We start from the raw sequence: 22,451 nt of genomic DNA on the forward strand, positions 1-22,451 counted from the left end.
ATTTCTGATCCTCATTCCCCAGGTGGTAAAACGGGCCGAGTACTACAAGCTCGCCGTCTTCTGAAGGACTGACACAAATTGGTATTTAAAGCCCCCATGAGGCACAATGTGCCATCGGGTTAAGGTAGTAAGTTCCACACACAGAAAATGCTCTGGTCCTGAGGTGGGTCATTTCATGCAGGGGAAGAGTGCACCGGGCCAGTTCTGTGGAGACTGGGCGCAGGCAGGGGGTCCTCCTCCCGCCCCGCTGCCCACACAGACTTGAGCCCACACAGACACTCCACTCGCACTTTATTAAGTACGGGAGGACTGGTTACAACAGAGGTGGAAGTGGTGGGAAGGGCCAGCCCCCACTCCCACCGTCACTGGCACACGATAATAAATAAATAAATAGCTGGGGGTGGGCATGGTGGGGGAGAGGTGGCACAGCAAACACGGACAGCACAGGGAGGGACACGAAAGCCCCGCCCTCCGGAGCTGTGGCCACCACCAACGCTGGCCTGGTACCATCATCAGGGAAGGGTGGGGGCTCCACTACAGAAGCCCCCAGAGCCACTGCGTGGCCCCCCGGATCACTATCTTTGTGGAGGAGGGGTGTCTTCAGCCCTTGAACCCTTACTTATTGACAGACATCTGGACCCCAAGCTGGTCCAGTCAGATCCAGATGGTCAAGGGGCCACTGTCTCTGACTTCTGGATTGTTCTCCTCAGGATCTAAGAGACCAATGAGTCATTATTACTCCGTGTTCTGATTGGTCTCCCTCAGGACCAAGGACATGAAAGGATCATTGCCACTTAGACTTCTGATTGGTCCACTCTGGCTTCAGAAGATCAAAGGGTCACTGTCACTTTAGGTTCCCAATGAAACCCCTCAGGACAGACCCATCAATGAGTCACTCTTGCTTAGCCTTCTGATTGGTCCATTCAGGGCACAGGAGGGTTAGTGGTTACCTAGGCCTCTGATTGGTCAACAGGAACCCAGGGCCAGGGCTCCAGGGGCAGATAGAGCTCTAGAGGCAACCCCCACCCCCACCCCGCCCCAGGAGGGGCTAGGGGATTAAGTGTTCAGGGTTGGGGGAAATCTTCAGTGGGCATCAAGGCCCAGATTTCAAAGAGGGAAGGTCACAGGGGAGGAAATAAGGCCACCTGGCTGGGTCAGGCCAGGGCGAACTGGTGGGGGAAGGGGGACCGCTTCTGGAACAGCAAAGAGTGCCCAGCCACCCCTGGGAGGGGATGTGAGGGCCCTAAAGCCTTCCCTGGGTCCCAACCCCACCAGGCTGCAGAAAATGGGGCCCAGGAGCCTGCAGCTCTTGGCCCCTTGCCTCCATCTACGGGATCAGGGTGGGGTAGGGATGGGGCTGCAGTGCCGGTCACATGGGCTCAGTCCTCCAACCCCTCCATCAAGTCTGCGATGCTCTCCACATAGTAATGGGGCACGAGGTCGAGCTGGCCAGATGCCAGGTAGGCCTGGGCCTCCTCCAGGCGGGAGACGCCTGTGAGCGTGAGCAGGGTGGTCATGCCACAGCGGTGGCCGAAGAGGATGTCGGTCTCCAGGCGGTCGCCCACCATGAGCGTGCGGGCGGGGTCCACGCTGAAGTGCTCGGTGATACACTCGAACATGTAAGGGCTGGGCTTGCCCACCACCAGGGCCTGGCGGCCAGAGGCTGTCTCCACGGCAGCAGCCAGGCTCCCGGTGCCTGCAGGGAGATGGAGACGTGGTCAGTGCCGAGTGGCAGCAGGGAAGGCATCCCGGCTCGGACGCTGGGCTTCCAGGGAGGCAGCTTGGCATGGGGGGGGGGGGGGTTAGATTAGGCACTGAAGTGAGTCAAAAGTCTTCCAAGTCTTATTGTAGTGGTTACAGGTACAGAGCCTGAAACCAGAGGCCTGCATTCAGACTCTGTCATCTCCACCCTTCTTAGGCAGGCCATTTCCCCTCTCTGTGCCTCAGTTTCCCCATCTCTAATATGGCCCTGTAGGGGCTGAATGAGCCACACTGTGTGTAACTGGGCCTGGCTCAGTCAGTCCTTGGAACAGGGGGATCCAAGTCAGGCCTACCTTCAAAGAGGTGCTGCGGGCACTGCGGGGGCAAGCGCATGGGAAACAGAAAAGCAGATAGAAGTGCCTGGGTAACAGATAGAAGCTGTGGTTACTGCTGCAAGAATGCGGGCTCCTGGCAGCAGGAAAGGGCACAGCCCTCTTAGAACGAGGCAGGGCACAGAAATGTTCGCGCCTCGGCCCCAGTCAGCCTCGGCGGCCGGGAAAGTGATCACAGGGAGAGAATTCAAGCCGGAGACAAAAAAGCTACATGCCTAAAGATGTCGTGGCCGCAGTGACTATAATAAGCAAAACTGTGAACGCACCCAAGTATTTAACAATAGGAAGACTGTTTAGAAAAGGAAAGCCCTGACTCTCAGCCCAGGACCGTCCGGCCCCCCCCCCCACAATGAGTCCACTGTGTCCGTCCCACAGGCCCGTCTTTGTGCCCCAAAGTTCGGCCTTCACATTAATGTCCCTGAACAAACGATGATGATGATCACAATTTACTAAGCACATTCTAAAGTGCCAAGGGCTGTGCTGGCTGCTCACGGAAGCCCATTTTACAGATGAGAAAGCTGACGCTCAGTGCCATTAAGTAACTTATCCAGGGTCGCACAGCCTAATAATGGCAGAGACAGGGTATGTGTCAGGTGGGTCTGACCCAGTCGTGCATTGGGCCAGCTGGTACTGGCTTGGGAGTGCGGAATGTTTCATTTTCAGGAATTTTGTGAGCCCCTTGTTAAAGCCACTATGAAAAAGTCAACTTATATAAACTTACGGTCTAATTATGTTTAAAACAAAGGTAATAAATTCTCAAAGTTCATTACTTCCTGATTATTTTGCCATTATCTGTGCTCTGGAGATTATTTACATCTATAATGATGGAAATACTATATAATAGTGTGAACAAATCTTCCCAACTCCACATTCAGTGACTTGATGTTGGTAGCGTGAACCTTGCTATGGTGGGAGTATTTACACCACAGAGACTGGGAAATGGTATAGATCAACCCCCCCCCACCAACCCCGTCATTAAATCAAAGCTACAGAACGGAAGACGGGCACAAATAGCAAGAGTCCTCAGCCTGGCCAGCCCCCAGACGAGGAGGAGGAACTTCCCCAGGGTCACGGGATCAGGGCAGAGCTGACCCAGAGCAGAGCAGAGCAACGCAACGCTGCTGCGAGGTTCTTCCTGACATCTGACCTAGAGCTTGCTTGCTTGTTTTCTTGATAACTGGGTAGGGAAGAAAAGCCATTTGCCCCGTTGGTTAAAAATTCCTTCCAGGATGGGAAGGGCTCAACTGAGTCACCCCAAAGTGTTTTTCTCCCCTCCAGAATGGTCTCAGCTCATCAGCAACTTCCTCTCCCACCAGGACAGAGCTGATCACCCTTCGCCCCCCATGTCCCACCATATGCACTCAGCTAATATTTACTGAGGCCCAACTACACGCCAGGCACTCTGCTAGGCACTGGGCATACAGCAGGGCAGGCAGCACGAATCCCTACCCTAGGGGCGTGAGCATCCTAGCAGGGGCGTGAGGAACATAGCTCTGTCTTCAGACCACTATTATGCCACTTCATGTAACGTCCTATAATCCGGGGCGCCTGCTTGGCTCAGTTAAGTGTCCGACTCTTGGTTTCAGCTCAGGTCATGGTTTCAGGGTTGTGAGATGGAGCCCCACGTCCAGCTCGGTGCTCAGCTGAGTCTGCTTGGGATTCTCTCCTTTTCCCTCTCCTTCTGCCCCTCCGCCTCTGCACCATTCCCTGCTCTTATGCTCTCCCTCTTTGTAAAATAAATTTCTTTTTTTCCTAAAGATTTTATTTATTTATTTGACAGAGAGAGAGACAGCAAGAGAGGGAACACAAGCAGGGGGAGTGGGAGAGGGAGAAGCAGGCTTCTGGCCGAGCAGGGAGCCCGATGCGGGGCTCGATCCCAGGACCCTGGGATCATGACCTGAGGCGAAGGCAGACGCTTAACGACTGAGCCACCCAGATGCCCCTAAAATAAATCTTAAAAACAAAAAAACCCAACATCCTGTAATCCAAGGCTGACACATGTTTTGGTGGTGACATATTCCTCAGACAGCAGGCACTTCTATTTGCCAGTTCAAGTGGCTGCCATGTGGCAAGAAGGTAAACATACAATTCAGGAGACCCACAGGGGAAGGAGGCATTGGGGTGAGAGACTTGCATTCTTTCAGATTTTATGCATATCGGGGCCTTTATTAATATTTTTATACCACTGTTTCAAAGCCACACCATTCAGTTGTGTACCAAGACGACAGCCGTGTTGTAGCTAAGCCTCTACCTCCCCCTCTAGGTCGTGGGAAAGATCAACAGGGCCTGCGACACAGCCAGGTGGGGGCAGAGGCATATAGGCAGGGCCTGGCCTGTCCCCAGCTCCTCCACACCACCCTTCCTGAGTCCTAGGGGGCCTCTTAACCCACAGCCTTAACCTGAACTTTGAAGCCTCCAGGGAGAAACTCACTTTTCATAGCATGGCCCAGGACAGGCGGGAGCTGGTGCAGCCGAAAGCCCTGACCAGAGCCCTCAGTTTGGATTTTTGGGGAAACTGGAACATGCAGCAAGTAGGTCTGCAACAAAGCCAGGTCAGAACTAGCCTAGAACTATAGATTCCCAGCCTGGAATCGGTTCTGTCATGGCCCAAGCCCTGCTCCACGTTTCATCCCCTACTGCCCTGTCCTGCAGGATGCCTCCTCCAGGAAGCCTTCCCAGATCCCCTTGGCTCTACGCCCTTCCTGCCACCCCATCACAATACTGTGTCTATTCCTCAGTCAATACCAGCCCCGCTCCCCCAGGATTTGGTATCAATGACAGTCTAAATCAGTGGCCAGGGGCGCCTGAGTGGCTCAGTCGTTAAGCGTCTGCCTTCAGCTCAGGTCATGATCCCAGGGCCCTGGGATCGAGCCCCGCATCGGGCTCACTGCTCAGCGGAGAGCCTGCTTCTCCCTCTCCCTCTGCCTGCCACTCTATCTATGCTCTCTATCTCTCTGTCAAATAAATAAATAAAATCCTTAAAAATAAATAAATAAATAAATCAGTGGCCAGCAAGGAGGGACTGAAGGAGATCTGTCCCCACCCTCAGGCTACTGACTGGGGTACTGACTTGTCCACACACACTTAGCACTGGCAGTTAGCTTCCGCTACCATCTGCTCTTGACTAACTCAAACCCTCCAAGATGTAGGAGCCTCCACCTGCTCCTCCCTCCTCTGAAGGCCCGAATACCCAGATGACAGCAGTAAAGGGTGCCTTGGATGGGGGTGGGGTGGGGGTTGGGGTGGCCACAAGGGGGCCAAGTTCAGGTCCTCCTGCTCTTGGGCAGCTCAATTCCCCTCTCTCAGCCTCAGTTTCTTTAACTGAGAAATGGGATATCTCCAGAGTAATTTAGAAACTAAGTAAGAACAAACAGCAAGGTACTTCATAAAGCTGTGTAATAACATAAGAGGGCTCTGGACACAACCCACACCTACTATGTGCCCGGCAGTCACTCTGATCACTCTCCCCTGGGAGGAAATGGCATGGTGAGCCTTCCCATTTTACACCCAGGATAGCGATGCTCCGAGGTTATGTAACTTCAGATTACTGAGCCCTGGAGCTGGAACTGGAACTCAGGTCAAACTCCATCCACCTCCTATGCTCCTCACACACCCGCCTCCAATCGCCAGCTGCCAATGGTGTTCCAACAGCTCTACAGGGGGCACAATCCTTCCAGGCTGTTTCCAACCCTCCGACCTCAACCCCTGATTGGAGAGTGGGACAAAATGACAGGGGCCGCTGAGGCGGGTTCAGGAAGGCCGGGGCTGGGAGTCCGCCTGCAACCCCCTGAACCACAACGGGCCTCTGTTTTCTCATCTGTTAAAGGGGGGCCCTACTACTGCCCCTCAAGTGGTGGCAGTTTCAAGAATTACCAGACGTGGCCATGACAAAGCTCGCCTGGGCTCTTGCAGGGTGGGAACCGCCCTCGCATCTCTCCGGGGCCCCACCTGTCACCTGGAGACACCCCTTCTTCGCCCCTCTCCCCTAGGCGTGGAGGGGACAGCGCAGGTCGCCACCCCACCTCAGTTTCCCCGCCAGCCCCGCGCTCACCGGGGGTCCGGCTGCCATCGCTGAGCGGGTGCCACGGGTCGCGGTCGGTGGCCACGAGGAGGCAGTCGGGGTCGCGCAGGTGCGCGCACGCCTCGCTCAGCTTGGCGAAGGAGAAGTGCTCGTCGTAGCCCACGAGCACGGCGCGCACGCGCGGGGCCGCGCCCGGGTCCTCGCCGGGGTCCCCCGCCAGGCGCAGCCCCGCGGCGCGCAGCTCGGCGCGGAGCCCCTCGCCGCCCAGCACGAACACGGCGCCCGGCGCGCCCGGCGGCCCCGACAGGCGCTGGCGTAGCAAGCGCGCGGCGCACAGCGCGGAGCTGAAGACCTGCTCGGCGCGCAGCCCCCCGAAGCCGAGGCGCGCGAAGCGGAGAGCCAGCTCGGGCCGCGCGCGCCGGCTGTTGTTGCTCACGAACAGCGCCGCCTTGCCGGCCCGCGCCAGCCGCTCCAACAGCTCAGGGGCGCCCGGCACGGCGCGCTCGCCGTTCCACAGCACCCCGTCGCAGTCGAACAGGATGCCCTGCGTCCGGCCCAGCACGTCGCGCAGGGCCGCGCCGCGCAGCCGCTCGCAGCGCGCCATGCAGCCGGCTGGCCCCCCGCACCCCCGCGCCGCGCCGCGCCGCTCTCCCTCTGCGTGCACGGCGCGCTTGCCCTCAGCCCGCCCCGTTCCCCGCAGCGACCAATCGGCGCGCCGGAAGGGCCACGGGGCGGGGCCACGGCCTGGTCCGCGGGCCAATGGGGGCAAGAAGAGAGGAGAGGAGCGAGGCCTCTGCCTAACGGAGCGGGGAGAAAAGGGTAAATCTCGGCCGCCGCTGAGGGGAGACCAATGAAGACCTAGCCTTCGCCCCGCCCACTAGCTCTGCTAGGCCAGTCGCCGCCGAGTTTCAACCCCGACTAGCCAATTAAAGGATGGACTGACGTTCTTCTTGGCCAATGAAGAGTTACGAATAGAAAATCTGGGGCGATTAGCCTCCCTTGCGTTCCCCAGCCAATCGGAAGCTTAGGAGAGCTGGTTGCTAGGAGGAAATCAGATGCTAAGGGAGATGTTGCCTTTGGGTCAAATCTCATTGCCCTCTGAACCCTGGACGCTCCAGTACTGAGCAAAGTCCCGAGAAGCGTGCCAGTATGATGATGGGAGAGAGGCACATACTGTCTTCTCGAGCGCGGGGGTCCCTGGCCCAGACCAGTCGTTCTCCACGCTGGCTGGTAGAGTCCCCTGGGGAACTTATATTTTGAGATTTAATTTACATACAAGTAAGATGAGCAGATCTTAAATGTACGGCTCGATGACTTTGACAAACGCTTTTTAAAAATACCAAAGCGTGGCTGCACCCCAGAGATTCTGATTTAATTGTTTTGGCTGGGGCCGAGATATTTTCGGTTTTTGTTTTTAAGTACCCAAGGCCAGGGTGGAGAGGCACTGGGTGGCCAAGCTGCTAGAGGCAGCCAGTCACTAAGCCCCCTGGGGACTGAAGGAGCCAGAGCAGTAGCCAGTTGCCCAGGGCAGCGATTGGGGTGACTTGGCTGCCTCGGTCCCCACCTGGGGAGACATGTGTCACAATTCCAAGTCGTCAGCCAACTTCTGAGAAGGCGCTGAAGACCTGACCTCCAGGAGCAACCAGAGCTCCGAAGACCTGGGGAAAGCCACCCTACTCTGTCCCCCCTCTCTGAGGCTCAAATAATTCCTGTTCCCCAATGCTCTGGCCTTTTGCTCCTGTCTCAGGTAGTCTCATTAACTTGGAATGTTCTTCCTTCTTCCCTGACTTTTTCACCTCGTCAACTCCTAAAAGCCTCTTTGAATCACCTCTTCCACGAAGCCTTCCTGTGCCCTCCACACACAGTCTGGGTTAGCTTGTCAGCCCCTAACTGGCTTGACATGGGTTCCCAGTGCCATTACACTTGATTCTCATTGTCAGCTCTCCTGCCTGTCTGTTCCCAGGAGCTCCTTGAGTGTAGGGCTGAGCTGGGGGCCTGGCCCAGGGTCCAGCACAGACCAGCCACTGGGGTTTGCCGACGGATCCAGCCCTGCAACTTGAGTAGCCTTTCCTGCCTACTCCGAGAACACCAGGAGTTGGGGGAGCTGACATCCACAGCGGCCAACTCTTAGAGGGCGCCTCTGTGTACAAGGGTGGTGCTTTGGTCTTTACAGGAATGTCTCATGTAATCCTCAGAACACTTCTGGAGTGGAGATGGCTGTACCGTTTCCCCGATGAAGGAAACTGGAGCACTAAGAAGTGAGTTGCTCAGGCTGTGAGGGACAGGCCCAGGCTCTGGAATCAGCGAGAGCCGGGTCCTGATTCCATGTCCACGCCTCACTTGCTGTGTGCCTGGCAGGTCGCTTTCTGAGCCTCAGTCTCTCCTCAACCAGTCAAAGGTAATGGGACTTACTTCCCCGGGAGAGGATTCTATGGAAACCATGCATGGAAAAGCAAAGTGGAGAGCGCAGAGTTAAGTGCTGAAAATGCTGGCCCTTTTTCTTTCAGACAGGAAGAAAGGAAGGAGGCAAAGAAGAGGGAATATCTTCCCTTTCATGCAAGTGGCTTCTTTATTTTGAGGGCAGAAAGAAAAAACCCAACTATAATTGGGGCAGCTGCTCTAGTTTTGTCCAAAATAATTTATTTACCAGCCTTACAAAACAATCTGTTGGCAAGAGAAAAATAACAGTCCTGTAGGAGCAGGCAAGCCCCTCCTTCCTTCCGGCGGCTCCCCGGGGACCCTGCCAGAGAGCTGCGAGTTGGGTGAGGGGTCCCCAAGCCCAGGGCGGCTGCAGAGGGAAAGGTCTGGAGGTGGAGGACTGTCCTGAGTCCTCTTTGCCATGGGGGCCGACCCAGCGGGCACCGAGGCACTTGTAGGCAAAAGCTGGAGGCCCCCACCCCGGGGATGGGTGAGGGCTGTGTCCTGGGCGGACAGGTGGGAGGGAGGAGATGCTGAGGGGCTGTTGTAGAGGGGCAGCCCGCTCAGTCGGTCTCCGAGGCAAGGCTCCTGGGCCGGGGTTGAGGGGGGATGGCTGGGGGAGTGGAGGCCCCGCCCACAGCCTCAGGGGCCCCTCCCTCCTCTGGGGCCGCCCCCAGGTCCACCTGCGCAGGAATGCTCAGAGCAGGGCTGGGGGAGGCCGGCCCTGGGGAGGCGGGGCTGGGGGAGGCTGGTGAACGCCGGCTCTGGCGCCGGGCGGGCTGGGGAGGATTGGGGGGCAATGGGGGTGGCACTGTAGGGGCCCGGAGGTTGCTGCCAACCAGACGGCGGGGCAGAGCCTGGGGGATCACAGGGCTGCTAGAGCCAGGGGGCAGGAGTGGGCCTGGAGGGGAGGAGCGCGTGCTGGAGACCTGGGGGGGCGGCATGGTGGGCCGGGCTGGCGCTGGGCGCTTGGCTGTGGAGGAAGGACGGGGCAGTTAGGCATCCACCTCAGGACCTTTGTATCTGCCCTTCCTTCTGCCAGGAATACTGTTTCCACGGTTGGCTCCCCATCACTTAGGCTTCTCTCCATGGGCCTCACCCCCTCAGCTAGAGTGCCCCTTCCCCTGCCCTGCTCTAGGCACTGTCATATTTTCCTGTTGTATCTTCTTCACAGGACTTTCTGCCCTCCGAAAGGAGCATGTCCGTTTTTATTTTGCTTGACTCCCTGATGAGAAAGTAAACGAAGTGAGGCCATCCTATGTGAGGTTGCCCTAGCACAGTGTTGGGGGCACGGAGTGGGTGTTCAATATGTATTTGTTGAACAAAGAAATGCTAGCTGTCCCCCCTGACTCTGGGGTCTTGCTCACCTCTCAGGAGCCCACCAGAAGCCCCCCACCCTACTTTTCAGAGATCCCACTGCACATTCCAACCTCATGAGGCGGCTGAGGGGCCAGGAGGCCTGACTCTGGTCCTAGCCTCGCCTCCACCCACTGTGGGTTTTGGGCAAATCACATGCCCCCTGGGGCCTCAGCTTCCTCATCGGGGAGATGGGATGCAAGCCTGGACCTCCCAGGGCTGGCACGAGGACCTTCGGGCACTTGAGGTGCTATGCTCCAGTGAGCACATATCCCTAGATGCCCCATCCTGCAGGAAGGTCCCTCTGTGATTTGTCAGCTGTACTCCCCACGTAGAAAACTCCAGTGCCTCTTGGGCTGGTTGGGCCCTCCCAAGTGTCCTGGGTCCTAGTGGGGACTCCCCATCTGAACCCTGGGCCTTCTCACCTGCTTGGCTTTAGGCCAAGTCAACAGGTACGTGCACCAAAGGGGCGCAGGGGAGCCTCAAATTTCTTCTCACCACCACCACCTCCCCCTCTCGTTGCCCTTTGAAGCCTCCATCCCACCTTCCCTCCTCTTCACTCCGCTCTCTGGACTTCTGGAGGGGTGGGCTCCACAGCCCCCCACCCCCCGTGATGCCTGAGCTCCATCGAGCATGTACCGTGTGCCAGGTGTGAGTCAGGCGGCACCATTTAACAAACAGCCCTACAGAGCAGGTGTGGTTATTGCTCCATGACGCAGAGGAGGAGGGGCGGACACGGTGCAGTCACCTGCCCAAGGTCACAGATCTGGAATCTGAACCCAGAGTGTCAGGCAGCAAACCTGTGCTCTTGGCCACCTGGATTTCTGGCCTCGCCAGCTATCTGAAAACATGGGCCCTCTCCCTGCACACCTTCTTCCCCCTTCTCTCTCCCCACCGCCAACTTACTTCTCCGAGCCATGTCCTCCGCTGGAGTGGCTGCCTCCGAGGGACTCCCACTGACCTTGGGGGAGCCTGGTCTGGGGGACGCCTCGGACTCTGCCCTGTGAAGGAAGGAGAGGGTCAGGGTCAGGCTTGGCCGCCTCTCAGGAGTCTCCTGGAATCTTGGAGAGACTCCCAGCCAATAGGCCGAGTTTGGGTTCTCCCAGGACTTGTCCCCCGCCACCTTGTGGCGGGTCCTGGGATCTGTCCCCAGGCTGCCCCCCTCTCCCCAGAAGATGCTTCTGGCATTGGCCAGGGTTTGTGTCTCCACTGAACCCCTGGCTTCCGTGTGACCCTGCGAGAGGGTCCGTGGATTCCTGTGGGCCAGGAAGGCAGGTAGAAAGCAGGGCCTGGGCTTTTAATGTCCATCTGAACCTCACTGGATTTTCTGGCCACTAGAAGCCTGACAGTGGATGAGAAGCTGAAGTGGGGGTGGGCATGGCTCATTCCTGGTTTCCTCCAGCTCTTTGCTCAGTTGGCGCCTCCTTAGGGATCCCCATGCTAAAGCAGCTGCCCAGCCCAGCCCCCTAACCTGCTCTCTCCTCTCCTATGAGGGCACGAGTCACTTCCCGGCACGACAGTATCCATCTGTTGGCGTGCTTGGTGACTACCCGCCCCCACCCCCGCCCCGGGAAAGCAAGCGCTGAGGGCCACGTCTGTCTGTCTTGCTCATCTGAGGAAAGTCTGGGGTTGGGCCCCGGCTGCGTGAAAGCAAGCTATGAATGCTTGGTACGGAGCCATGGTACCTCCATGGCACATGGAGCCTTCCAGATTGAAGGGATCAAAGAGAAGACTGGAAGGTATTTACAAATTCCAGCTGACCAGCCCCCTCCTTCCCTGAGTCCCCAGGGCCTCAAACAGTGCCGGGCACACAGCAGGTGCTCAGTGAACAGCCACATAATGAACAAGGGAGCACATCAGAGGCTGAGAGGAATATCGCTTCTGAGTCTCCACCCCAGCCCCTCCAAATGGGGAAACCCGGTATTTGGGATGAAAATACAATCATCAGGGGCACCTGGGTGGCTGAGTTGTTAAGCGTCTGCCTTCGGCTCAGGTCATGATCCCAGGGTCCTGGGATCGAGCCCCGAGTCAGGCTCCCTGCTCAGCGGGAAGCCTGCTTCTCCCTCTCCCACTCCCCCTGCTCATGTTCCCTCTCTCGCTGTCTCTCTCTCTCTCTGTCAAATAAATACATAAAATCTTAAAAAAAAAAAAAAAGAAAATACAGTAATCGAATTTCCTAAAATCCTACCGGAAGCCGTGAGATGGTGCCTCAGGCTGACGTCTTGGGGCAAAGAGGGGGGTCAGTCATATCCGTCAGTCCTTACCTTTCCTTGGTAGCTGCTGAGGCCGGGGCTGGAGCTGGGGCTGGAGCCGAGGCGGCCACAGCAATCGCTGGAAGCTCCTCAGCAGCTGGCCTGTTGCTGACCTTGTCCTGGGGGCCAGGGGCTGAGAACAGGCCTGACACGTTGAAATTGACGTCTGCAGACAGAAGGAAGCAGGTCTTAACTTCCAGAACCTCTGCCAATGTCAGGACCACTTTCCCTTTCCCCTGACATCCCGCTCCCACATGAGCCTCACAACAATCCCACAAGGTAGGCAGGATCATCCCCATTTTACAGATGAGACACTGAGGCTCAGAACAGAGAAGCAATGTGCTCCAGGTCTCGTAGTGAGTTCGTGGGGCTGGCAGGGACTGAAGCTGAGTCTGGAGGGCACTGACTTGGGCAGATGAGGGCGCAAAGAGACATGTTCACAAAGGCAGGCACTTCGGGATGCCTGGGTGGTTCAGTCAGTTAAGCATCCACCTTCAGCTCAGGTCGTGATCCTGGGGTCCTGGGATCGAGCCCCACATTGGGCTCCCTGCTCAGCGGGGAGTCTGCTTCTCCCTCTGCCTCTGCCCCTCCACCCCTGCTCTGCTTGCGCTCATGCTCTCTCTCATGCTCTCTCTCTCTCAAATAAATAAATAAAACCTTAGAAAAAACCCCACAACAACCCAACAAAAAACAAAGGCAGGAGCTTTACCTCCAGGGAAGAGGGTGTCGGCGTTCTGTATCAGAGCCTCAACCACGCCTACTACCTGGATGGAGGACACTGAGGCTGCATCCAGCTGGGCCTGGTCCCTAGGGGAAAAGGGAACAGAAATGAGCTGCCCATTTCCTAAAGTCTTTGTGACCCCAACTCTCTTTTCAGCCCAATCGCATCAAGTGCCTTTTCTCAGAAAGCTCACAGACAGGGGCCTGGGTGGCTACGCTGGTTAAGCGTCTGCCTTTGGCTCAGGTCATGATCCCGGGGTCCTGGGATGGAGCCCCAAGTCAGGCTTTCTGACTTCACTGGGAAGTCTGCTTGTTCCTCTCCCTCTGCCCCTCCCCCTCCCCTGCTCGTGCTCTCTCACTTTCAAATAAATAAATAAAATCTTTAAAAAAAATAAAGCTCACAGACCACCAGTGGATGGCCAGTGTGTTGCTCACATGCCCAATGTTCCCCCTCCTTCACCCACGACAGGGCATCACTAGGCAAGATGGTTCCCTTTTCCTCACAGTTCTTGGATCTAGGGAGCCTCTACGGGGTAATCGTCCTCAGCAAATGAATGAAATCTTTTTGCCACCTGTGGCCGAGTGCATTATAATGACCCCTCCCATACCACACACAGCACTTTGCAGCTTATAAACCATTTCTCCATTCATTATCTCATCTGGTTCCCAAAGCAAAAAGCCTCAAAGTTTGTATAATTTCTCTCCAATTTACAGGTGAAGAAATGGAGGTCCAGAGAGTGACTTCCGAAGGCATTTCTGAAAGGGCGAGGGGGTGAGGCTAGAACCAGATCTCTGGACTCCCAGCCCTCCAAGCACCCCACTACCACTCTCACCCAGGACGCCTAGCTCCCAAACCCTGTGGGGTCCATGTTCCCTTTGGGCTGCTCCTCACGGCAAGCCTTGAGACTAGGAGCTGCTCAACCCACTGCAAGGATGGGGAGGCTGAGGCCCAGGGGTAAAATAAGCAGCAGACAGTTGGGGTGGAGACTGCCCCCTTCCTCAGGCTGCAGCCCCTCACCCTTCTTTCTCGGGGGGCCACAGCAGGTTGGGCCCCAGGACGATGGCGATGTTGCTGGGCGTCATCTTATTCACCTCCTGCTCCTCAGCCAGCCGTGCCAGGAACTTCATCAGGTACCTGGGGAGGCAGAAGATGGGCTTGGTCAAGGACAGGGCCATGAACACCCACTGATGCCCCTGAGGTCTGGGAATTTCTCAGCCTGGGGTTTCCCAAGAGTGGCAAACGTCCCCCTCAGGATGCTTTAAACTTTTTTTTTTTTTTAATTTTGTTTATTTATTTGGCAGAGAATGAGAGCGAGAGCGAGAGCGAGTGAGCACAAGCAGGGGAAGTGGCCGGCAGAGGGAGAAGCAGGACTCCTGAGCAAGGAGCCTGATGTAGGACTCGATCCCAGGACCCCGGGATCATGACCTGAGCCGAAGGCAGACACTTAATGACTGAGCCACCCAGGCATCCCTAAAATTTTTTAATAGTTAAATGAGCTGACCTGCTGAGTGCCACGTGTGTGTCAGGCACTGAGCTAAGCTGAGACTCTCCCTCCCTGCCCTGCGGGGTAGGGACTGATGTGCTCTGTTCCCCAGTGAGGGCACTGTGGCACAGAGAGGTCAGATCACCTGCCCAGGGCCACACAGCGGCAGAGGTGGGACTTTCAAACCAGGTGGCTTGGCTTCAAAGTTTCTAGGTGTGTGTTTAGCTCAATGTCTAGTATGAAAAACATGACTAGCACATCTTAGTCATGGTTGGTGTGGTTTCGGAAATCTTGCCTACGACAAGGGGGCGGGCTCAGGCTCACCTGAGGTTGCTGAGGTTCTCCTGGGGCAGGCGGCTGCACACCTGTTGGAGGGCCTCCAGCCGGGCCCCTGGCTCCTTCAGGCTGGGGAGGGGGAGAGACCTGGTGAGCCAGTCCAGGGCCCCAGGGTCCCAGCCCTGCAGCCCCGCCCTCCCCAGCACCCCCCACCTCACCTGGCTGCCCTCATCCAATCGTCATAGAGGTCAAAGGTCATCAGGGGCTCTGGCAGCTCCCGCAGATAGGACTTGAGGGCACCTGAAGTGGTGGCAGGGGTCTCGGACACAGTCCCTGAAGCTCCCACCTCCACCCCGGTGCCCAGCGCTGTCTGTCTGTTAGGAACCAGGCCCTTGTTCATACTAACATGACCAGGTCTGATCATTTCTTTGGGCCCTGGGCCTTTTGAAGAAAATGATGATGTCTAGCAGACTTGTTCCCAGGAAAATGTACTTGCACCGCAGGGGGTTCACCACGGACCCCCCCTTTACAGACCCCTATGTCTCCCGAGGTGTCGATTACCAGGCCTTCAAGCCAAACTATCATGGGAGCGTTTCACGCAGCTGCAGGGAAGGGATTCGCGGGGGAAGGCCCTCCTCCCGGGGCTCCTGGGAGCAGGCACCTGCCACGGCGTGGGGGTCGGAGCAGAACTCCTGCAGGCTGCGGGGGTCCGAGGCCATGGTCTGCTTGAGGCGCTTCAGCACCGAGGCTCCGGCCGCCAGACGGAAGAGGCCCTGGGGTGTGAGAAGAAATGGGCAGGGGGGTCACGGAAGGGTGGCAGGGGAGGAGGTCCTGGCTAGGAGGCCCTGGCTTGCTCGGGGTGGGTGCCTGGCTCTCACGGGGCCCGGGGCCCCACCAGTCGGATGGGCAGTGTGGGGGCCATGGTATGCACGGCTGCCCTCACTCTCCAGGCCTGGGATTTGGCACAAAGTGGGGAGTCTGGGAGGAGCTGGGAAAGCGGTGGGGAGACCGGTGTCCGGTTAGGAGTGGGAGGGAGAGAGGAGGCCCGGAGGCGCTGAGAGGAAGCCCAAGTGGGTCTTCGAGTAGGTTCCACCTCCTAAGGGTCTGTCCTCAGGAAAGGAGCTGATGGACTAGCGACAACCTGGTGCACCGGACGGATGCGGGCTGCCTGCAGCAGGGACCGCACGGGGGTCCCAGGCTTTACTGCCACCCTCTCGTGTGCCTCTGGGCACGTTTTCCTTGTGGCCTCGGTCTCTCCCCTTGTAAAAGGGAGCCGGTGAAGGCTCCCTGCCAGGGCTTCTGGGATTACTAAATGGATCAAGAAGCGTAAAGGCTTTACAGCACCATGGCTGCTTCACGAGCATCCCTAAGTGGGAGCTGGTGTCCGTTTGGCAACAGGAGGCCGTGGCCTCTAATGGTGCGGCCTGGGCTCTAAGGGTGGGATGACAGCACCAGCACGGGGCAGCCGCTGGGAGCTGTGGGCAGAGGGAGGGCCCCAGGGCTCCTGCCCGCCCCGCCCCCGTGGGCCCCACCTCTTCCTTCATGCCCTCAGAAAGCAGCATCGTGACGCAGGCCTCAATGGGCAGGGCGATGTCCCGGCCCAGGTCTTGCAGGTGGGTTGCCAGTGACACCCCATACACCCCGAAGAAGGGGGCGGCCGTCATCGAGGGGGAGGGGTCTGCAGGGACGAGACAGATCAGCGGCCCAGGGTCCTCCCCTCCCTGGCAACCAGGCCAGGGCACCCCCAGACATCCGCGAGGGCTACTGCTTTGGCCAACGGTACCACCTCCCACCCAGCCATCCGTGCCACATATCCTGAAATTGCCCAACATCTCTCTCGAATCCACCCACCTCCACCGTTTCCACCCCAGTGCAGGCCACCGTCCCCCTCCCTTCTGCTTCCTGAAGGTCTCCTGACTCCTGTCCTGCCCCTTCACTCCATCCTCTACCCAGCAGATGACCTCTCTATCGCAAATCTAATCAGAACTAATCTGCTCAGAAATCATCCATGGCTCCCTAGGGCCTTTCAGGATGGAGTGCAAGCTTCTTAACATGTCCGGAGCAGGGCTGGGGTCGGGGGTACAGGGCCAGGCCCTGCCTCTGTCCCCACCTGCTTGGCTGTGGTTCTCCCTCAACTCAGCCAGGGCTGTGTCCAGCGAGCTCAGAGACTTGCGATGGTAGTCAGCTTGAATCTCCATGAGCTGTGGAGACAAGCGGGCACCCCCAGGGGGAGTGAGGGATGCTGCACCTCCCTGGAGTCCATAAGAACACGCCCCTCCCTCCCACATCTGGAAAGGTGTCCCAGGGCCCCTGGTGTCCACCCCTGAGTCCCAGGGGCTGGAGCCCAGTCTTAGGACTCACGTGGATGAAGTAGTTGGCATATGTGTCCTCCTTGGTGGCAAAGTGGTATAGATCGGCCAAGTACTCGTCCTTGGAGACAGAAAGGGGAGGGCTCACACCAGTGAGGCTGGGGCCCAGCGGGGAAACTGAGACCCAGGGTTAGTGACTTGTCCAAGCTCCACGTGGAGAGCCCCAGTCAGTTCTCCTCTCTCTGGCACGGTTTGCACTTGGACACGGCCCGCAGGAACCCCTTGGAACTCCTGAGGGGCTTTCTACAGCTTCTAGACCTCATCTCTGCACCTCACACCCTTAGCACAGCGGCTCATGTCATTTACTATTCATTCCTCGACTCACCCAGCAACCCCGCCAAGACCGCGGCCAACAGACCAGGCCCCTGCCTCCCAGGAATTATGTGTGGTGTAGACAGAAGAGGCTACGAGCTCGGAGGCTCACTGCCTGGATTCAAGTCCTGGCTCTGCCGCTTCCTGGCCGTGTGGCGTTGGGTGAGGCACATCACGCCTCCGAGTTTCAGCTTCCCCTCCTTGAAATGGGGACAGGACCCGCCCTTGGCGCCCTCCTCCCACTCAGGGAACTCCAAGTGCCTGCTCACCTTGCACTGCTCCACCTTCCTCTTTAGCTCCTCCTCCTCCTCCTTCAGCGTCTCCACCTTGGTGGCGGTGGCCGTATGGCTGTAACCGCCGGCACCACCGCCCAGGCCCTGACCGCAGCCTGAGTTCTTAGCTGCCTGAGTGAGCCTGCCAACGATCCCAAGGTGGGGCGGTCAGTGTCCCCCTACTGCCTGTCCAGAGCCAAGTGTCCCCTCCGTATGCCTGACCACCCAGGATTCTGGGATTTATGTTTGAACATCCCAGAACCCCACTTGCCCGGGGCCTCAGCTAGGCGGGGGGCGGGGGGGGGGGGGGGGGGGCGCGCGCATGGGTGCTCAGGGCCTCCCCCTGGTGGTAGGCTTGGTGATCACAGCCAGGCAAGGGGTGGGGGTGGGACCCTCCTGCTGTCCAGGGATCTTGGAGGATCATTTCTGGCTCTCTTAGGCTTTGGGGTCACCCTCAGCTGGCATGAGCACGTGCACACACTATACCCAGTGGGCCCTGCCACACCCTCCGAGTGTGGGTTCTGCGGCCACCTCTGTGGGCTGACCTAGGCGTGGGCCCCACCCAGGGGCTCTGGCTCCCACCTGCTCTTTAGGGTGTTCCAGTCGGACACCAGCTTCTGCAGGCTCTTCTTGTGCTTGAGGATGGCGGGCAGGTCCTCCTGGGGGTGGACATGGGGAGGGAGGGGGTCAGTGGGCTGAGGAGGTAGGAGCGGAGGCTAGGGATGCTGGCGAGGGGCGGGGCTGGGGGCAGTGGGGAGGGTCACCTCACTCAGCCTGCTGAGCGGCTGCAGCACATCCCTCTCCAGAGTCATCTCAAACTCGGCCAGAATGCGGGCCAGCTGGTTCTGAATGGCGCAGCTCATCTCTAAGGCCTTCCTGTGGACACAGCACCGGTGGGCCCAGCCCCCACAGCAACTCACCCCCATCTGGAAACACTTGCTGGGGCCTCCTCCCTCCCCATCACCCCCTGCCCCTTCTATCTCTCCTTCATCTTCTCTCAGTCAAACACCCTCCCAGGCCTGGCCGCACCCCCGACCTGGACACTGACCCCCCCCCCCCGCCCCCCAGCACAGCCACTACCCTCAGCCTGGTCATCCTTCCACAGGCGATGCCCTTCCTCGCCCGGACCCCCCTCCCAGCCCAGATTCCGCACCGCCCCCCCGGCATCTCTGGGTGAGGGCTTGGGCCAGGTCTGTGCTCACCCCATGCTGGAATCGGGGTCCAGCTCCTTGAAGCTCTCGGCCATCGTGGTGGACAGAGCCATGAGGGGAAGCTTCTTCTGCAGGAAGGCCAGGGTCTGGCTGTGAGCATGTGCTCACCTGCCCGGTCACCCTCCACCCCACCCAAGCACACAGAGAGCTCCTTGGGGACAGAGCCCCATTGAGGCACTCGGTATGGACAGGGGAGGAGGGAAGCCTGGAGGGCCACAGTCTTAGGTGGGAGTGGAAACAGGAGGCAGAGCGGCATCTCCCTGTGACCATGTCCCCCCACCCCACTCCATCTGGGGTGCCCTTTTCCCCGACCAAGTACCCTCACACACCAGAAAACTAAGAACAGGGGGCATGGAGCTGGCCCAAGGTCACAGAGTTGGAAGGAGAATGGAGGTGGGGGGGGGCTCTTCCCCTGCCCCAGGGCATCGGTGGCTCACACTTAGTCACAGCTGAGCTCAAAACCCTCCCACCTAGAGTTAGGAAGAGCACCAGCTTGAGTCCAAAAGACCAGGGATCAAATCTGTTTTGCCACTTACTAGCTGTGTGATCTTAAGACTTTACCTCTGTGGGTTCATTTCGTCATCTGTACAAAGTGCTAATGAAGGCAGCCTCCTCCTAGGGGTGTCGTCAGCGCGAAGGGAGGCAATGCGTTAACAGAGCTTAACACGACTGCCTTCGGCTCAGGTCATGATCCTGGAGTCCCGGGATCGAGTCCCGCATCGGGCTCCCTGCTTGGCGGGGAGTCTGCTTCTCCCTCTCACCCTCCCCACTCTCATGTGCTCTCTCTCATTCTCTCTCTCTCTCAAATAAATAAATAAAATCTTTAAAACAACAACAACAACAAAAAACAACAAAAAAACAGAGCTTAACAACAGGGGCGCCTGGGTGGCTCAGCTGGTTAAGTGACTGCCTTCGGCTCAGGTCGTGATCCTGGGGTCCCAGGATTGAGCCCCACATTGGGCTCTCTGCTCAGCAGGGAGTCTGCTTCTCCCTCTGACCCTCCCCCCCCTCATGCTCTCTCTCTCTCTCATTCTCTCTCTCTCCCACATAAATAAAGTCTTAAAAAAAAAAAAACAGAGCTTAACAACAGACTAGCAGTCATCAGTTACAAATGCTCGCTGTTGATTAATACCAGTGAGTATTAATATCAGCTCAAATGTCTCTTCCTTCAGGAAGCCCTCATGGCACACTGCTTCCATTCAGAGGGCCTGCTCTGCTCTGCTCTGGGGGCTGTGAGAAGTTCAGGTGCTGTCAGAGGCCTGGCCTTGGCTCAGGGGATGGGTGCAGAGGGGGCCAGGGTCAAGGAGGGGTGGGGAAGAAATAGAGCCTCATCAGTGGGGTCTTGAGACAGCGCAGGCTCTGCCCCCTTGGTGTGCCAGAGGCTCGGACTAGCAGGGAGACCACTGGGCAGAGGTGTCCTGCCTGGGCCCCAACTCCCTGGGACCCCCACTCACCACCCGCTTGTCCATGTCCGCCCCACTCTGGCCCTGCAGACAGGCCTGCAGCCGTTTGTGGACATTGTGGGCTGCTCGCTTGGCCGGCTCCAACCGCTGCTCCACCTGGGGGGGGAGCTCAGTTTATGGATCACGGGAGGTTGTTGTCCCCCACCCCCCTCTGCCCTGTTCTTTCCCAGAGCAGGAACCACCGTTCTCTTCCCTCCTCCTGGAGACCCCACGGCCAACAGCTTGGGGAATGACTCAACCCAGCCCCCCAAATGGCGTCCTGGCCCGGCCCTCTGCTGACAGCTTGCGCAGGCCTGCCTTGCCACCCGCTGCCGGCCCAGGCATGTACCTGCTGCAGGTCCTCCCCCAGGAACTCGGCAGTCTCCGGGGTGCTGTGGGGGAGGGAGGAGCTTCTGCTGAGGCGGCCCAGGTTAGGAAACCCCCTGCCTCCCCCTGCCCCTTCAACAGGGCACCTGGACCCCAGTGGCTTCCAGGGCCCCTCCTCGTTGGGGCCCGCCCTGGGTGGCCGGCCTGCCTGCCTCATCCCAGTCGGAGCACATTCCGTGGGGGCGGGAATAGGATACATGGCTTTTTCCTCCTCCACCCAGGGCTGTGTCCTGAGAGAGAGAGGATGAAACCCAAGGCGGTGGGGTTGGGGAGCCACCTCAGCCTCTCTGGTGTTGACCCTGGGGAGAGGAGGCTGGGCTGGCCCCAAGAACGGGAAGTGTGCGGGCTCAGACTCCTGGGCTGATGGTCAGTCACACAGGACTCTGGCCGGGAGGGCTGTGCAGGCCCTGCCCGGGGACACATGGGGACACTGAGGCCCAGAGCAAGGGGGCCTGACTGCCCTGACTCTAGTCTCCCACCGCACCGATGTCTATGTGAGCCTGGACACTCAGTCCCCTCCCCTGGGCCCAGAGAATGGGAAACTCCCAACACAGGGGGAAGAGGAGAGAAGAGCGGCCCTGGGAGCTCCCCAAACTTCTGGCCTCCACTCTCATCGGCTCAGGGGCCCTGGGGGTGAGAACAGAGAGACCCGGGGATGTTTCCACCTGAAGCTGGGAAAAGCAGAAGCAAGATAGAGAAGCTGGAGGCCTCTGGGCTGGGGGTGGGGTGGGGGGAGAGGCACAAAGCAAGACAAGGCAGGCCCCTCCTCCCACCACACCGGGACCTAGTCTCCTCCCCTCCCCCAAGGTCTGGGGCCCTGATCGCCCCCCCCCCACTCCAGGCAACCCTAATGACTAGCTGTCCCCATTGTACAGAGGGGACAAGTGAGGCCAGGGAGGACCGTTCGCTCAAGAGGCTCATGGAGGCCGAGAAGACCCAGCATCCTTGATCCTCCCTGCACGCAAAGGGGTGGGGGTGCCCCCTTCTCCAAAGGGCCTTGCCCCTCCTGCTCTGGCCGGGAGGTGCGGGTGGCATTCAGAGGCGGGGGGAGAGAAAGCAGGCCTCTGGCCAGTCAGAGGGTGGCTGTCCGGCCGTCCCAAGCCTCCCCCACCCCTCCAAGTCCTCTAGGGTCCGGCGGGGGCGAGCGTGGGGCTGGGAGGGAGCGGGTTGACACTCACCGTCCCAAGCTGCCCGTCTGGGCCAGCTGCCGCATGCGATGCAGCTGCCTCTTCATCATCTTGGGCGCGGGCTGGGGGCTGCGGGGTCACGGTGGGGGGCGAGGGCCCGGCAGCCCCCGGCCCAGCCTGCCTGCGCCCGCAGCGCCGCTCTCGCCCCGGATGGGTGGGCGGCGCTCTCCGCTTCCTGGGCCAGCCGCGCTCCGGCGGCCGCTCGCTCCCTCCTCCTCCGCGCGCGACTCCGCCCCCGGCCCCCAGGTCACTCCTCTCTCCAAGTTTGTTTTCTCGCTCGCCCCCGGCTTCCGGGCCCCCCGCAGGCCCCCGGCCGGTCCCCGCGACGGTCGGGCCGGCGGCCGCCTGGCCGTCCACAGGTTGTGTGGCAGCCCCGCCCCCGGCCCCGCCCCACCCGGGTGGCGGGAAGCAGGTAAGCCGGGTCCTGCCACCGCGCGGCCGGACTCTGGGCTCCGCCCCTCCCGCCGGCCCGTGGGCCCTGGGTTTCAAGAACTCCTGCACCCCTCTTAAAGGCAAAGAGGGTTCCATGCTTGGGACGCAGAGGCCAAGGACAGGCCCCTCCAGCCCGTACTGGCCCATCTAGGCCTGCCAAAGGATGCTGCCCTGGACTCCCTCTCCAAAGGACCTCCTGGCCACCTTGAGCTAAAGATT

The 22,451-nt window shown here is 59.0% G+C and overlaps 2 protein-coding genes across 3 annotated transcripts; both read right to left on the bottom strand.

Annotated features, from left to right (window-relative positions):
- Positions 1-274: 274 nt before the first annotated feature.
- On the bottom strand, positions 275-6,739 carry PDXP (pyridoxal phosphatase). The gene is made up of 2 exons (XM_034987553.1): positions 6,145-6,739; positions 275-1,696 (listed from the first exon to the last, which is right to left on the bottom strand). Exons 1-2 carry the CDS (start codon positions 6,716-6,718, stop codon positions 1,380-1,382), a joined length of 891 nt encoding a protein of 296 aa, XP_034843444.1. The 5' UTR covers positions 6,719-6,739; the 3' UTR covers positions 275-1,379.
- Positions 6,740-8,649: 1,910 nt separating this feature from the next.
- On the bottom strand, positions 8,650-22,030 carry SH3BP1 (SH3 domain binding protein 1). Of its 2 annotated transcripts, none has more exons than XM_034987555.1 (18): positions 21,792-22,030; positions 20,576-20,618; positions 20,239-20,343; positions 18,776-18,852; positions 18,338-18,449; positions 18,156-18,232; positions 17,571-17,715; positions 16,982-17,050; positions 16,731-16,821; positions 16,153-16,298; positions 15,282-15,393; positions 14,839-14,920; positions 14,669-14,749; positions 13,879-13,995; positions 12,850-12,947; positions 12,153-12,306; positions 10,784-10,889; positions 8,650-8,854 (listed from the first exon to the last, which is right to left on the bottom strand). In XM_034987555.1, exons 1-18 carry the CDS (start codon positions 21,848-21,850, stop codon positions 8,714-8,716), a joined length of 1,815 nt encoding a protein of 604 aa, XP_034843446.1. In that variant the 5' UTR covers positions 21,851-22,030; the 3' UTR covers positions 8,650-8,713. The 2 variants fall into 2 exon arrangements, with proteins under 2 accessions (XP_034843446.1, XP_034843445.1); XM_034987554.1 differs by having other exon boundaries at positions 8,735-9,505; positions 10,795-10,889.
- Positions 22,031-22,451: the final 421 nt, after the last annotated feature.

The sequence above is a fragment of the Mirounga leonina genome, unplaced genomic scaffold (assembly GCF_011800145.1).
Source record: "Mirounga leonina isolate KUSES-001 unplaced genomic scaffold, KU_Mleo_1.0 Mir_418, whole genome shotgun sequence".
NCBI classification, from domain to species: Eukaryota; Metazoa; Chordata; class Mammalia; order Carnivora; family Phocidae; genus Mirounga; species Mirounga leonina.